Source organism: Lingula anatina, chromosome 1 (assembly GCF_051362555.1).
Source record: "Lingula anatina isolate TDL-2025a chromosome 1, LinAna3.0, whole genome shotgun sequence".
Lineage (NCBI taxonomy): Eukaryota > Metazoa > Brachiopoda > Lingulata > Lingulida > Lingulidae > Lingula > Lingula anatina.
In genome coordinates, this window is record NC_141767.1 from 26196220 (window position 1) to 26212821 (window position 16602).

General features: G+C 33.4%; 3 protein-coding genes across 11 annotated transcripts; 1 reads left to right on the plus strand and 2 right to left on the minus strand.

Annotated features, from left to right (window-relative positions):
- Positions 1 to 2738: 2738 nt before the first annotated feature.
- On the minus strand, positions 2739 to 5398 carry LOC106164520 (uncharacterized). Its single transcript, XM_013542462.3, has 5 exons — positions 5228 to 5398; positions 3924 to 4138; positions 3552 to 3635; positions 3238 to 3364; positions 2739 to 3083 (listed from the first exon to the last, which is right to left on the minus strand). Exons 1-5 carry the CDS (start codon positions 5346 to 5348, stop codon positions 2944 to 2946), a joined length of 687 nt encoding a protein of 228 aa, XP_013397916.3. The 5' UTR covers positions 5349 to 5398; the 3' UTR covers positions 2739 to 2943.
- On the plus strand, positions 4959 to 14553 carry LOC106164522 (ELMO domain-containing protein 3-like). Of its 6 annotated transcripts, XM_087000725.1 has the most exons (15): positions 4959 to 5063; positions 5514 to 5571; positions 5951 to 6089; positions 6382 to 6417; positions 6706 to 6778; positions 6987 to 7058; positions 7735 to 7764; positions 8487 to 8575; positions 8811 to 8934; positions 9709 to 9831; positions 9979 to 10109; positions 12161 to 12237; positions 12675 to 12802; positions 13140 to 13279; positions 13867 to 14553. In XM_087000725.1, the coding sequence occupies exons 3-15, from the start codon at positions 6024 to 6026 to the stop codon at positions 13897 to 13899; spliced, it is 1122 nt and encodes a 373-aa protein (XP_086856851.1). In that variant the 5' UTR covers positions 4959 to 5063; positions 5514 to 5571; positions 5951 to 6023; the 3' UTR covers positions 13900 to 14553. The 6 variants fall into 6 exon arrangements, with proteins under 6 accessions (XP_086856851.1, XP_086856856.1, XP_086856852.1 ...); XM_087000730.1 differs by lacking the exon at positions 7735 to 7764 and having other exon boundaries at positions 4961 to 5063; XM_087000726.1 differs by lacking the exons at positions 4959 to 5063; positions 5514 to 5571 and adding an exon at positions 5576 to 5599.
- On the minus strand, positions 14224 to 16566 carry LOC106159752 (protein O-mannose kinase-like). Of its 4 annotated transcripts, none has more exons than XM_087000733.1 (3): positions 16356 to 16566; positions 15811 to 16052; positions 14224 to 15547 (listed from the first exon to the last, which is right to left on the minus strand). In XM_087000733.1, the coding sequence occupies exons 2-3, from the start codon at positions 15898 to 15900 to the stop codon at positions 14786 to 14788; spliced, it is 852 nt and encodes a 283-aa protein (XP_086856859.1). In that variant the 5' UTR covers positions 15901 to 16052; positions 16356 to 16566; the 3' UTR covers positions 14224 to 14785. The 4 variants fall into 4 exon arrangements, with proteins under 4 accessions (XP_086856859.1, XP_013391606.3, XP_086856858.1 ...); XM_013536152.3 differs by having other exon boundaries at positions 15811 to 16102; positions 16356 to 16565; XM_087000732.1 differs by having other exon boundaries at positions 16427 to 16534.
- Between the last annotated feature and the right edge of the window lie 36 nt (positions 16567 to 16602).

Genomic DNA, 16602 nt, shown 5'->3' on the forward strand with positions numbered 1-16602 from the left:
TTCATAAAGCATATCTGAAATACACTGATAAAATGTTATTAAAAATATTAAAATCTGATATTCACAGATAAAATAGGCTCAAGTCAAAATGATTAAGACAATTATTGAAGCATTATTCAAACCCCAATTTTGATTATTTTCATACAATTAGTGATTCACAAGTTCTTTAACAGAGTTGTACCTAATCTGACTACATGATATCTATCAAAATCTCTCTAAAATCAAGTGACAAACTAGACAGCACTGTGCTGAAATGGGTTTATTTCCATTTTTAACACTTTTTTAATATAAGATGAAATAAACAGTTTACTGCCATTTTTATATGATCAACTAAGAAAATTGATGAGATGGGACAAATATCAATAGAACTGTGTCAAATGTCCAATTTCCTCCATTCTGACATTCTGAACATAGTAAATGATTGAATCTGACTGATATGAGTTTATTTCCATTTTTGACACTTTATTACACAATACACGATAACAAGTTTACCATCATTTCTACATAATCAACTAACAATGTTGTAAAGATGCAGGAAATGTCAAACAAACACTTTTATGTGTCTTATTAATTAAATAATAAGACTGTTAACATGCCTAAGAATTGAATTTGAGGAAATGTGAAAAAACAGCATGACTTCTAAAACAATGGCCCGATTATACTAATTTTCAAACTCAACCTGCATTTTAGTAAGATTGACCACTCCTGTGAGTTTAATGACAATTGGTCTATCTGTTTTTCTTATATTGTGTTTACAGTGTTGCATATATGCTAAAAAGTGAAAAAACAGCATAACTACTAAAATAGTGGCCCGATCATGCCGATTTTCGAACTTGACCTGTGTTTTAGTAAGATTGATTACTCCTGTAAGTTTCATGACAACAGGCCTATCGATTTTCCTTAAAATGTGTTAACAGGGTTGCATATATGCTGAAAAGTGAAAAAACAGCATAACTTCTACAATAATGGCCCGATCATGCTGATTTTCGAACTTGACCTGTGTTTTATGAATATTCATCAGCTCTGTAAATATAAAGCCAAAAAGTAAAACTGCCCTCCACTTATCGTGTTAACAAGGAAAGTGCACGGCGCCGGCATCGGCATCGGCGACGGCAACGACGGCGACGACAGACGCAGGTGATGGCAATACGTACAGACACATCTGTGTCTGTACATAAAAACAGATAGGCCAATTGTCATTAACTCACAGGAGTGGTCAATCTTTCTAAAACACAGGTTGAGTTAAAAGACCAGCATAATCGGGCCATTATTTTAGAAGTTATGTTGTTTTTTCACATTTTCTCAGATTCAATTCTTAGGCATGTTAACAGTTTCATTATTTAATTAATAAGATATTAAAAGTGTTTGTTTGACATTTCCTGCATCTTTACAACATTGTTAGTTGATTTTGTAAAAATGATGGTTAATTTGTTATCGTGTATTGTGTAATAAAGTTTCAAAAATGGAAATAATTTCATATCATTGCAGTTTGTCAGATTCAATCATTCACTATGTTCAGAATCTCAGAATGGAAGAAATTGGACATTTAACACTGCTCTATTGATATTTTTCCCATCTCATCAATTTTCTTAGTTGATCATATAAAAATGGCAGTAAACTGTTCATTTTGTTTTATGTTAAAAAATGTTAAAAATGGAAAAAAAACATTTCAGAACAGTGCTGTCTTGTTTACATTTTGGCATTTTCAAGTTGTGACTTTGACGTTCCATGGGCCTGAAGACCTTTGCTAGTCACATTTTCTGAATATCCATGATACTAATATTTTATTATTAAAAATTGATGGTCATTATGCTGTTAAACATTATGTAATATTGCATCAAAATTTGAAAAAATCCTATTTTGGGCACTGCTCCCATGATGACCATTTAAGAAAAACCATGTCACTTACTGTTCTCAAACTTACAGGAAAGAAACATGGGATTAAAATATAGCTTCAGTAGGCAATGCAATCTGCCAGTTAAACAGTTTTTTTGTGAAATTTTAATTTTTCACATATTGACATTTTCAAGGTGTGACTTTGAAGTTCCACAGGCTTGAAGACCCATGCTTGTCACATTTTATGAAAATCCATGATACGTATATTTTATTATTAAAAATTGATTGTCATTATGCTGGTAACCATTATGTAATATTGCATCAGAATAGAAGAAAACACAATTTTGGGTGCTGCTGCCATGATGACCATTATGGGAAAACCATGTTACTTATGATTGCCAAACTTTCAAAAAAGAAATACAGGACTAAAATGCAGCCTGAGTTGGAAAAGCAGTCTAATTGACTTCTTTTTCTGGAACTTTTACATTTTCAAAGGGTGAACTTGAACTCCCATGGGCCTGAAGCTTTATGTTTGTTACACATTTTACTTACATTGGTATTACCTGTTGAGCATAATTAGAATTTGATGTTGAATTTGCAGTTTAACATAATGTACTTTTGCATCAGAATTGACAGTAGCCTATTTTGTTATTTCCTGCTTTTTGTCTGTACATTTGACAGCTTTGCTGCCTTGTTTTACTGTCATTTTCATAGTGAACACTGCGTTACCAAGTAACAAAGTTACCAGTAATATTAAGTGAAATTTTGGTGCCTTACAATGGATAATATTTGAAAAAGTGACATCTGAAGCACAGTGCATTACATAGCATATCCTCTCGACATGCAATAAAATGTCATAGTTGTGAACCTGGGGTTGCTCTTCAAGATGATGAACGTGGCTGCATGGTATCTGTAGCAGAATATGTCTACTGATTTATTATTAGAGAAAATTTGCGTTATAAACAAATTATGTTTCCAAATTATGGAGTAAGTTACATTCTGGTTATAATAATAATTGTTTTCAGTTGTTTCTTTCACCAACATAAGTCCACATTCTCATCCAATTGTGTTTTTAGTGAAAAAACTCCTTTCTTGCCCAGGTCCTGGTTATGGTTTTTCAGTGAAATCTATATCCCTTTCTTCCTTAGTGAAATTTGAGCTTTCGCTAGAGGGTTTAAAATATGGATCCTTGTATGGTACTGCATCACCGATATATGTCACTTCTCTGTGTAGTGTGGGCATGAAACCTAAAATAAGACGACTTTTATTTACTAATAATTTAGCCTTGTGTCATGAGAACCAATTTTGAAAAAGAATTTTGAATTACTTAATTTAGATAACCACTTGGATATGTTTTTACACATGCTACAATTTATTATCTCTTTGCAGAAGTGCACTCACCAAATCGTCTTGCTCTTTTTATTTGGACCACTATTCTCTTTTGCATTGGTATGCATAAACCAGTAATCTTACTGCTGTATATTCTGCCAGTATGGGGAGAAATAAACTGGTTAAGCAGTTGAGTATTCTGTAACAAAAATACAAGAAACAAGATCTAGAAGTGCAAGTATCTGAAGCAATCCCCAAGTTTTGTCTTCATATATTACCAAGAACAAAAGATTAGTGCAATTTAATTATAAAACACAACATATTGTATAATCAAAACTTTTTTTTACATTCCAAAAACAATTTTACAAAATTACACACAAAAATACCTTGTAATCCAGCTTAACATCATATTCACATAAGTAACACTTTCTTCGCTTTTTTTTGTATGGATTGCTCATCTGCCTGAAAGGCTTTGAAAAAAAAAATCCACATTAAACCCTAACAAATAATCCAGCATATTCTTGCCAACTGTCTGTCCCTGAAGCCCATTTATTTTCTATTTACCATTTCATTTCAATATCTGAGTACTATAATACCTAGAAGCTGTAAACAAACTCTAAAACCTTACAAGGGACTGTGCTACACGGAACAGATGTTCAAAATGTATCTTGGAGGCTTTAAGTGCCAAGTTACAGAGCAGACAACAGCCTTGAAAGGATATGGTGTGTTTTATAAAAATAACTCAAGCTATATTCTACCTTATCAGACTTTTGTTCTCTTAAAATTTTAGCTGCCCTTCGCTCTTGTGCTTGAAATGCACGAATCAGTTTTTCTCGTGAGAAGCCCCCGTCATCTTTTGACTGCAAATCATGAATGTCAGCATCTGTAGCTTCATCTTGTTTCCCACTAAATTCATCCTCATCATGGATAAAATCTTTTTGCAGCCTAGCTGATGTTGTAAAATTTGCACTTCCTAATAAATATTGAAATAGAGCAATTAATGCTAATATTTTACCTTCCCATGCTGTGATGAAAAAGTTATCACTTGTCTATCAAATGTATGTAGTTTATAATTGCGCATGCACGCACACACATATGGATGCACCAGTTGTCCGTTGTTTGCCTCATCCTAAACTGATCGTGTTAGTAAAATGCTTTAGGCAGGGTCAAGTATCTCTATAACATTGACAGATAAAATGTTAAAGTTCTTTAGTCAACATGTCAACACGAGCTACTTGTACTCGTTACTGTTGATATTGTACAGAACTTCCTCTCATGTCGCTGACCAGCTAGAAGGGTTTCAAATGATGAGATGTCATGTCAAAATATGCAAATCTGGTGATGAACAAGAATGTAAAGCAGCGAACTTTGAGAACATTTTGCAGTTTTATTTGAAAAGATCCTAATCTAATATAAATGTATTTAGATAAAAGAAATAACTTTAATGGGGTAATAAAAAAAATGAGGGGTGGCAATAGTATTCTTTTTATGTTATGCTTCTCAAATGTGTGGTTGTGTAAGCAGCTGCTCCCACACTGAAAATTATTTTTTTTAAGTTGCCATACAGTATCTCACAAATTTGAGATTTGGACTTTAAATAATTATTTTGATTTCCCTTGAAAATAATCTTGAACAGAGTTAACTTTTTGTTAGAAAAAAAAATCTCAGACGTACATATCTTTGCAATGTACATATTTTGGAAGGACACGTGTAACATAACCATCTTTCCCCCCCTCCCATATACTTTCAAAGCAATTTTACATTGAGCCCTTATAAACAAGTCATCTCTTCGAAGTCTTGGGCCTCAGTTTATAAACTGAATTTATTCGGACCTGCTATACATTCGGCCTTACATTTACAGGAACAACTCTAAACATGCTGCACGCACTTCACAGCAGGTAAGTGTGCAAGGCCAGATACCAAGACAAATTGAACTTCCGAATTATCAAAAACATATACAGGATGCCCGAGACTATTTAAAGTGTCCGGGGGGAAAAGATCATGGAGTTTAGGTCCAGGAGACGTTCCCTTACTTAAACTATTAAGTTTTTGATATTCTCACCTATAGATCGCAAGCTTTTAGAAACATCTATGTTTACCACTTTCGTCGCATTTACATTAAAATACGTGCGCCAAACATAGCGTAAATTAGGGAAAGCTTTTTTAAGTATGGACGTCGCCATTGTGATGGGTCCCGCACTTATTTACAAACTTCAAAATTATATTGATATATGAAAGTGTTTTATGTACATTCAAATGTCCTTTCAGAATATTTTTAAAGCCATTGAAATTTGATTGAGTTCGTTTTGCTTAATATCATAATGGTACTTCTCTTCGATTATTTGTAGAATTTTGGTGCAGTGCGCTGCGGGACATTCACTCTGGAAAACAGCAATGGCGGACGAGGTAAACAAACGAGCATCTCTGGAAATGTGTCAGTCATTGTAAATGAGTTGCAAGCTCGTAATGGCTCTCGAGTCACTGGCTGTAAAAGTTCTGTTACATGGTGTTTGTTCTTTTGTTGTTACGTGTAAAATCATGGCACTGAACGTCACTTTTTTTACCGGAAAATCCAGAACCTATTAGAGACGAAATGTGAAATGAATAATTTACCCAAACTAAAAGAAGAAAGATGTACATGTTGCGGTTTAATATTATCCTTTCAAAGCAAAACAGCAACTAAACACAAAAAAGCTTTAAGTACTCTAGTGGATTTTTTTGTTTAAAGTGAGAAATGTGAGTTAAATTTATGTACTGGTACACATCTTGTTCTTGTTTATTTCAGCTCGGCTTCCATTTATAAATATGGTATCCATTGCTTGCACATGAAACTTCTTTGAGTGCAATTTATATTCAAGATGAAACAAACATCTGCAGCAAGAACATTACCTGCACCTAAATGGGGACAGTCAGCTAATAACAAGGTTAGACAACACTACCTTCTGTAAAACTGGAGGTTTCTTATTTTATTGAGGTCTTTTTGCTTTACATGAATCAGAAGTAAATATTGTATTCTGAAGAATGAGATCATGGCATGTATGGCTTCTTAATTTTCAAAGAGTTACAACTGAGCATGTTTATATTTCTTTCAGACTTTTTAAAACAAGTGAAATATTGAAGAAAGAATACACTTTTTTTCCTCCTTTACTAGCTTTTGTCAAATAAGAAATTGTTTATGTTACCATCAAAATATTAAATCAATTCTTTTTATTGAAGAAAAATGGAGCAGGAGAACCAGCAGATAAATACCAGGTATGTATGACTGCATATGTAATGATATAACATTTTTAGCTTTGTAAACATTTATCCAAACAAAGTGTTTGTAATACATAACACATGTAATAAGTAATAAGTAATCAATAAATTGTAAGAAATCAAATATTTGTGATACATTAAAACTGTAAGAAGTAAGGTTTAGTCAAAAATATCAATAAATTGTAAGAAATCAAATGTATACTAAATTTGAAGACGAAATATCTATATGTAGATCACTGCTTATTTTTGTTGATGTCATAATTTTATCTTTCATTCTTTATTTAGGAAGGACAGGTAGATGAAAATGGAGATGTTAATATAGAAATGAGGAAGAAAACTCATTGCGAAGATGGTCAAAGTATGAACCATTTGAATTATGTTAATATCAATTAACTAAATTAACTGTCAGAACTAATTACTGATTAACTATCCTTTTTAGCATGTTTTATTATTTTATTTTAAATTGATGTCTTGTTTGCTTAATACTTCAAAATGTCTGAATTTCTGTTGAAGTCTTCTTTGTTGAAAAACATTTTCTTCTATAATGTATTGGTTTGACATTTCAGGTGAATCTGAAGAGAACTCGGACCTGGCTGCTGCCATAGCAGAGTGGGACGAGGTAGAAACTGTCACTCCAGGTATGCTGCAATCATAATTGATGTGAAGAATTTTAAAATTGTCTTCATGTAATTTTTTATGATTGTCCATTTAAAGGAAAGCAAATTATTTAATTATGAACAAAATCAAACCATTTCGCCTAATAGGGCCAAACCATTCTGTGATAATCAATTATTTGTTATACATTTGGATTATACATATAGTACTTAGAATATGGATATGTCCTTTTAGTAAAGCAGTGGGCCAGTGGTACAGATGTTACATATTTATAATATTTAATCATGTCATAAAACAGTAGCATTCTCCACTTGAATACAACTTGACTGTAGTTTCCAAAGAAAGGTGTTGTTATAATGAAATAGTAAGCTTTGAAAATTTTTGGCCTCAATTAGTACAACTTTCATTGCATTAAGGTATTCATAATTGCAGTTTGTCTAATCTGAATTATCTAAATCACACTTTTGATAAATTTATTTCAGTAAGTCTTACTGAATAATATTTTAGGTGTAAAGTGTTATGAATGCCTGTTGAAACAAAAGTGTCTTCAGCTGTTTTGCTATTGTTCCTACATTAGCACCTGTCTTTTCTGAATCATAATTTGTATACTGGATTAATCTGATTAATAATGTTACTAATAGATATTACTTTTTGCAAACTTTTTTAAAATGATAGTCTACTAATGTCTCTTCTTTTAAGGGGTTGACCAGCAACTTATGGGTTCTGAAGGTATAGCGTATCCTAATCTTGTTCCCCTCTCTGTGTGTTTTTACTCTCTGCATCAATCCTTATACACCTACAGTATCTACACCTAGTGACAAAGCATTGATTTTACCTAATTTTGAACACCTTTTGGTAGTAGCTAGAAGAGTTAAGTAATAGTTTGCTTTGCTTATTACTGGTTGTTTCTTTTAAAAATAGAGGTGCTAGCAAAAAATGGTGAAGAATTTGACGAGCCCTTCTGGCAGTATTGTTGTGATAGTAGTTGCAATTATCAAATCATTAGTGAGGTTTCATGGGTTTTATAGTGATATTTTTCTGGAATTGAAAGGTGCAGTGTTTCTGATTTTTATAAGTTTATGGATGTACAAAACACTTAGTAGTGCACTAATGACCACAGCATTTTCATTAATTATGATTTTGTACCTTAATGTTTTAACTGCATGTTGTACACTGTTCTGCAATTTGATGGTATAGTATCTATATTTTGATAATGTAGTGTAGTAATTTACTGTCCGATCACAGTTTATAGAATAAAAAAATGTAACAAGGAAAAAAATTGTCAGATAGTCTGTAATTTTGTATGTTTAATACTGGGGTACTTGAAATAATCTAAATCACAAAACTGTCAACTTTTACATTTTTCACATTACAACTAACATAGTTAATACCTTTGTGAAAATGCAACCAAGGTAAAAGTTTGTGATTTCTTGTTTTTAAAAATATTGTAGGTGCTCCCAATTTTTCTAAACAGAGCCAGCCGTTGTCATTCAATGAAGCATTGCAATATTATCAGACAAAGGACTTATCTGATGTCAGGGTAAGAAAACAGATGCATTACAAATTATAAATACTTCTATTTTCTCTGAAGTTGCAAATATGATTGCTTCTATTAAAGATTATTTGAAACTTTGCCATATTGTAACTTATGTTTTCATTGGCTTATTTAATTGCTGAAGAATTTAAAAATTAAGATGTCATCAGGGTGGGAAAAATATATAAGTTTTTCATTTCTTTTATACTCTGAATTTTCATTTGTTTTTATATTTCTAAAGCCTCTTATTAAAACCAGCATAGAAAGAAGGGGGTTTGCAGCATTTAAGCATTTTCTGTTGGGACCACCTAAACTTCACAGAGAACTTTTACAGGAAAGAGACATGATATTTTGCATAGCAGCAAGTAAGCCCTTTTTTTAAATAAAGTTTTTTTAATACAGACACTGTAAGTATCTGTATATATTTTGATTGGTCTGTCTGTCTGTGTCATCGCTGTAGCTGTCCAACACATGATGTTCACTCCATAACTACCAGACCGTATTTTTGTTTTACCTTAAATTTACTGAGTAGCTTTGTTTGGTAAAGAAGAGGGTTGCTTTTGTAAATCTGCATGATCGATTTACATTTATGGTAATTATTCTGTTATTATTATTATTATTATTATTATTATTTTGATATTTTCTTTTTCACACATAAGCATTTATATTGGCCTTTTTATACCATGAAACTGAATCACTTGCTAGTTTCTCATTCTCCATGTTACCTGTAGTATATGATGTGAGAGGGTAAGAGTGATAATGCTGTTTTACAGCAATATGTAACAGTGCATCAAAATTGGCCAAAACATTATTTGGTGCACTCTTTCCTGCGTAATATCTAAACATTTGTCAGTTTTGTTGCCTTGTTTTCTGTTGGTGTCTGTATATTTGTCAGCTTTGCTGTCCAGTTAATAGTTGATATCTGTTGTGTTTGAGGGCATTTGCTAAGTCATTTTTACTTAATAGATATGTATATACTGTACTGTAAAAATCAGAGTTAAGCTGGTATTTTGGTATTTCTGCTCTTAAGAATTTCTCTTTGAGTCTATAGTATCACAGTAGAAAAATGTTAAAAATTTTAAGTGTGAAGCATATTCAAATGTGTGTTTGGCAATTCATACCATGGTTATTTTCTTAAGGCCAGTTTGACAATGATGAAAGTGTCCATGTGAGAACACTGCAGACAATGTTTAAGCAGATTACTGGGTCAAAATTTGATTGTAAAAGATATGGTGACCACTGGGATCAAATTGGGTTTCAAGGTGAGATCAAGCTCTATGATTTTACCATTTGGTTCTGCTTAAACAAGTGCAAAAGTAATGAAAGACTTAAAAATTTAAGAATTGTCTTCACCAGACTGTTGCGCATGCCTAAACTCACTTAATTTTTGGATAACCTTGTACTTTCAGGCACTGACCCAGCAACAGACCTTAGGAGTGTTGGTTTCCTAGGTCTTCTTCACATATTGTATTTTGTAAAAGATCCAAAACTATTATCTCTAGCCAGAGACATTTATAAACTTTCATTACATGAAAGTCAGGTATAGTATGATATATTAGTCCCTTGCTTAGTGCCGTTTTCCAAAGATGAAAGAAAACAATTTCATTAGAAATGAAAAACCTTGTTCAAAGTCAAACATCCTTCCTAACAGATGAATACACTTATTGTACCACCAGCGTTAGCGCTGGCGGTACACATGGTTTCGGTCCCGTCCGGATCGTTCCGCCGGCTCCGCCGGACGGCTACCGTTACCGCTTCTCCTCCTAGACGGTAAGGGCCCCCGTACCCATCTCATGGATTTAGGTCACCTATAATCTCAACTCGTTCCACGTAAAATTTGGGCTTTGTCGGTATTGGGGTCTGGGTGTGGCATTCATTACAATGCACCCTTGTCTAAATATGGCAAAATTAAATGCTAATTATCTACCCTACGGAAGGAGTTATGGGAAAAATTTCTATAGACGGCTTTCCAAAAGTCATATGTGTAGATTTCAAATATACCCTTGGATTTGACCTTTGACCTTTACTTCAAGGTCAAATGGGTCAAAATTTTCAAAAAAATGAATTTTTTTACGAAAAAAAATTTTTTTTCCCTGTTATTCAGACACTACACAGACTTAACCAATAATATTATTGGAAAGTGTTACCCTTCAGGTCATCTTTCATCTCCATGAATTTGGGGTCAATCGGTGCATTTTCACGGAAGTAGCGGCCATAAGATACCGAAACTGAAAACTGTCTCTAATTCGGGAACCGTTAATGCTAGAGACCCATTCTTTTTTGCATTTTGTAGAGCATGTAAAGCCCAACACTGGAAGTGGCCTCGGTTTTTTTGTATTCCATACGGTTTTCGAGTTACGCTGTATCAAAAAGTACATATTGGTGGTAAAAGCAAAATGTGCAGTACGGTAATGGATAATAAATTTTGAACTCTGGAAAAATAAAACATAAGGCTTGGCAAAGCAGACAACTTGTGTTCAAAAATGACATTATTTCATCAAATTTGAACTTCTGAAACTTCAGAGCACCTCCTATTTCAAGAATTTTGACCAAAATGACATTTTCTTTATTTTAATTAATTTTTTCTGTACGAAATTTAAGGCACATTATGGTAACTCCAAAATTATAACATTTAGTCCCTTATATCTCCAAAACTGGCATAGATAGGTCCATAGTTACTATTGAAGTTGAATAGGAAGTCATATACTGGCAATCTTACTGTGACCTTGAAATTGACCTTTGACCTACTTTTCACCATGAACTGAACTTTGCAAATTTTGCTTCCCTTTTATCTCCAAAACTGGCAGAGATAGGTCCATAGTTACTATTGAACTTGAATAGGAAGTCCTATACTGGCAATCTAAGTGTGACCTTGAAATTGACCTTTGACCTACTTTTTATCATGAAGTGAACTCTGCTAATTTCTTTCTCTTTTAACTTCAAACTTGACAGAGATAGGTCCATAGCAGGTCCGTAGCCAGGGGGGGTTCGGGGGGTTCGAAAGAACCCCCCTTTTTGCTGGAAAAAGGTCCACTCTGGGTAAAATTTGACCTAGGTACATGGGGATTATATGGTAAAAGGTCCACTTTTTCAGAAAAAGAACCCCCCCTTTGAAATTGCTGGCTACGGGCCTGCATAGTTACTCTTGAACTTGAATAGGAAGTCATATACTGGCAATTTACTGTGACCTTGAAATTGACCCTTGACCTATCTTACAAAGAACTTAAATTTGATTGTACCATATATATTTTTTGCAATAGTTTAAAAATTCTTGTTGATTGCATTTTTACAGCTTGTTAAGCACAAAACTGGTGGCTGTGTCCCTTATTTTGTGTATGTGGGGGTCTATACGAATGCGCTTGCTCCAGCTGGTGGTACAATATCTGATCCTCTAGTTTTTATCTTCATGGCATTTAAATTAGCAATTCAGCAAAAAAGCAATTATCTAATTCATTTACTTAATATGCTCTGCAAAGCACAATACTTAATGACACTATCATCTCTGAGGTCTAAATCTTCTTACATGAAATTGACCATTGTTGGTATATGGCAGTAGTATTTTGATTAATTAGTTGCTACGTTAATTTCTAGAATTTCCCCTTTTGTTTGATGGGTATAAATCTTACCAGAATAACTCTCCAGGCACTTAGAGAAGACTGCATTAATAAGTAAGTGTGAAGTGGCATGGCCCATAATAAAAAAAATAGAGCATAGCCCTGAATTCACTATGAAAAATATGTTGCAGTGAGAGGAAATTCCAATTTTTTTTTCACTGAGCCCTATTCTCAATAGTGCGGGAGAGAATGTGCTCTATACTATTTGTTACAATATAGTGATTTTTCACCAAGGTATGAAGGAATTGATGGTGTATTTTGAATCAATAAAAATATCTAAAATGTAAAACAAACAAATTATTGAAGATACTAAAATGTTTTACCAGTTATAAGAAAAATAAATGCACAGCAAGATATTTTTGATGTGTACAAGTTTATGTAAAAATCTTATGTGATATATGATGTTTGAAATTAACATGCACTAAAAAGGCCTAGAATTCTACTTGAGGTATAATTATATCTCTTAATGTTCTTATTCACATCTTTCTCAGAGAGTGTAACAAACGCAGACAGGTGGTTGCAGTGGTGAATGATCTGTATGTTGGGCTTTACTTAATGTTATACCAAAAGTGGAAACACCAACAAATGACCATCATCAACTCAGGACCAGTTTTGAACGGTGAGATCGAAATGGAACATTGGTCAAACGTGGCTTATAAGAGACTTATTTTAAATAACCCTATTTGTAGAACATATTTTTCTTGAAAGCATCTTGCAGTACAGTATGGAAGTTTAAAAATTTGGCAATAACGTCACCTTAGAAGTATTTTTGCATTTGGATGAACAATTTAATCAATGTACACAGTTCTCTTATAAAAATTTCTCACATATTTCTTACTCATAAGCAATTGAATATTAATATCTTGAGTATTAGAGAAATGGCTGTGAATTACCTTTTTTATCATGATGATCTAGTGGATGTCTTTTACCATGTTAACTGCAATGATTTACTGTAGATTTGGAACATATAGCCAAAACTAATCCAAGGCATGTGCTGAGAAACCTGGAGGCCTATTTACAATCAGCAGCTACCAGTAAAGCTCCAGGGTCTCCAAAGGAAAAGCAAGAGTTCACATTTTCTTCTCTTGATGAAGCGGTATGAAACTTATGATATACAAGTATATGCTTTTTACCATCTTAAATCTTCCCATTTGTTTTGTAGATACCCTGTACATGTACTTTTATATAGCATTACAATAAATTCTTTTTTCACGAAATCACATCTAACAGCTCAAAAATTGCACATGTATACAAAATAAACTTGAAAGAAATGCTTAGTCTTTAACTTGGTTTAAACCATCAATTGAAAAACTGGTCTTAAAATATTTAGTATTTTAAAATGAAAGTAGATAGAATGATGGAAGTACCAGAAAACTGTTGAGGACTCCAAGCAAATGGGACGATCGCATGTTTTTAAGTTGAAATCTTGTAGTCCAGCAAGGAGTAGAAGTTGATTAAATTATGAAATTACACATTAAAATGTTATGCAACAACAGGCAGTATACTTCAGGCAGTAAACAACTCGGACATGGATAAAAGAGGATTTTGTAAATCTTTTATTTAATAAGTGTAATGCACTCTTCAGAGTTCTTAAATTTCTGATTTAATCAGTTCTGTTCTCAACAGTACTTCAGTAACATGAAATATACGTTATTTAACTATAAATTCATATTTATCTTTCAGAAACCAGGGGTAGGTCATGGTGAACCTTCCTAATTGAGGCATTTCAGCACAAAAATCTTCCCGGATTAGCAAAAAAAAAAAAAAAAAACTGCAAAGAATTAGTAGAATTTTAAAGAATTACAATATGTTGTCAGCAGTCAGTTTTTGATGTAGAAAGATGTCATTCCTCCCAGATTTTATAAGACGTGCATAAATGGATTTGTGACCTTACTTCATGGAGTCAATATGTATAATTCGTGGTAACAAACCTACGTGATGTAGTGCACCTTGCTTAGTCTCTAGTCATTTTATGCTACTGTTTTACATACAAAATACAGCTGTAGTTTCATTAAAAATGCAAGCACATGAATGTAAATCTTTTAATGGTTAGATGCGATTATTATTTGGAATGTAGCCAGTATTGCAAGTCTCTGTCACAGCAATAATGCTTTTGACCATTATATTATACTACTATGGTGTATTAGAATATTATATACTATTTAGTGATAACCCCGTCCACTGTTTAAGATCCACCTTTAGATGGTGAACAAATTTTTCTTTTTTACCATAATGTTGTTATGATGAGTATTTTAACTTTCTTATATTTTATTAGCAAAATATGTAGAATTTTTTTTTTTTTTATACGTGTCTACAGTACAAACAGATTTGTTGTATAAAATGAACTAAAAAGTATAAGAAATAAACAAAAACATACGTATAAAATTTTGTAAGTATTTTTCAGGTCATCTTCCTACTGAAAACAATTACACTTCCAGCGGTGAAATTTTTGAAGTTGAATATATACTACCAAGAATGTATTACCATTCGTGATATAACACAGGCACCTGCAGTCTCTGCCTTCATATAAGTTCTCAAAATAGCTACCTTCTTATCATATCAAGCAATAATAACCAGTTCAAAGTAATTACTCTGTGGTGACCTATGCATGAATTGTCGGTAACTGTTTTTCATCAATTTCCAACTCCTTCCACACTCTGTTGTATTCACTGAGGACATCAGCTGCACTTGGTCGAAGTTGTGGCTCTTCTCTTTTACATTTTTTATGGATACTAAACAAATGGAATTTTACAGCCTCTGCTTCTTTAGAAGTACCAAGAAAGAAATCGCACACGTCTGGCATTTTCCAGATGTCAGTTTTTTCATCATAACCTGGCATCTCAGAATCCGTAAAGTTTCTATCTTCAAATGGCCACAACTGCTCAGGAGCAACAAATTCCCCAAATAACTCCCGGTGGCCACATTTCACCAGTTTCCCATTTTCTTTGTCCACCTGGGGCAAAGCGTCTAAATCATTGACAACAATGTTTAGGTCATCAGTAAGAAGGAATTGATCAAGTGTTTTGTTCAGATCATTTGTATCACACATAACTCTCACTCCCGAAGGGCTGCTATGGAGAAAGGCAGTAATCTCAGCATACCTGATACACAGTCTAAATCTTGTGGCAATATTGTTGTACTTCTCAAAGTTTTCTTCTTTTAAAATATTTTCAAAATTCTTTGCTGTGCCTAATTTGTGATATGTTGTTACATAAATATTCTCACAAATTCCTATGAGTTGCACAACATACTGACTTGGTTGTAGATCTCTGACTAATTCCTTTCCATGTGTAAAATCTTCAACATATCCACTGTCAAGGTAGTTGAAAGCATACTTTTGATCCTGGTACATCACCAAGAAAACCTGCAATGATCAAAGCAAAATCAGTGCATTAGCGATACCACTGTAATGTGAATATAGCCAATGGGGAATACCTGGCATTGTCACTAAAAATGCCTGCCAAAAATAATGAAATTGAAAAATCTTACAGAATAAAATCTTAACTTAAGAAAATAAACATAGTTCTTAATGTTTCCATTATGAAAGATTTGAACACCAACAACACTTATGTTTTGCCTTTCATATCATTATTTTACAAACTTTATAAAGTTGTTATTTTATCTAACCCCTTTAACAGCTCCATGCCCTATGGGTTTAAGGAAATCAAACTTCTGCAAAATCTCTTCACAGGTCAGCCACTTCTGACACTGCTCCATCCCTGGGCTACTGTAATAGCCATAACTGCACAACCATCTGCACACTGGCTCTCCAATTTCAATGTCAAACCAACAATCTTGTCTGTGTATCCAGGGCAACCAACTGAGTGCTTCTTTTCTGATCAACAGCCAGGCAATTCCAGAAAACAATACTGGGAGCAAAATACTTATGATGATGCAGGATGTAGAGAGCATTTTTTATCTAGAAATCAGAAAACCAAATTAAAAAAAAAATAATAAGTTAGTCATTATAAAAATGTACTTGTTATTACACGTTTGGCATTACTTTACCATAAAACTGCTTGTCGCAGCAAACACGTACATGTAGCTAATATTTAGATTTGCACAACAGCAAAGACTTTTACAGTGTTACTATTTTAACTTAGAATGTTAGATTGGAATCAAGGCAGCCACACGAGTTTGCGCTTCATCATTCATGCAATGTTTCTCCTTACATTAGCTGCATGGACCATGACAAGAAGTAAACACTCGTATTATTGCTCCTGAAGTACAGCTCGGGGTACACCTGCCAACAACTGTTTGATTACAAAACGCATTTAAGCGAATTTCCCTATATCGGCTGATTAGGTCTTGATCTGTTCTCGACCCAACTCGCTCTAAACAATACATCTCAAAAAGAGGCATTTATTTGGAGACGAACAGTTTCGGTTACAAGTATCTTGTAACAAAATTTTCGATTGG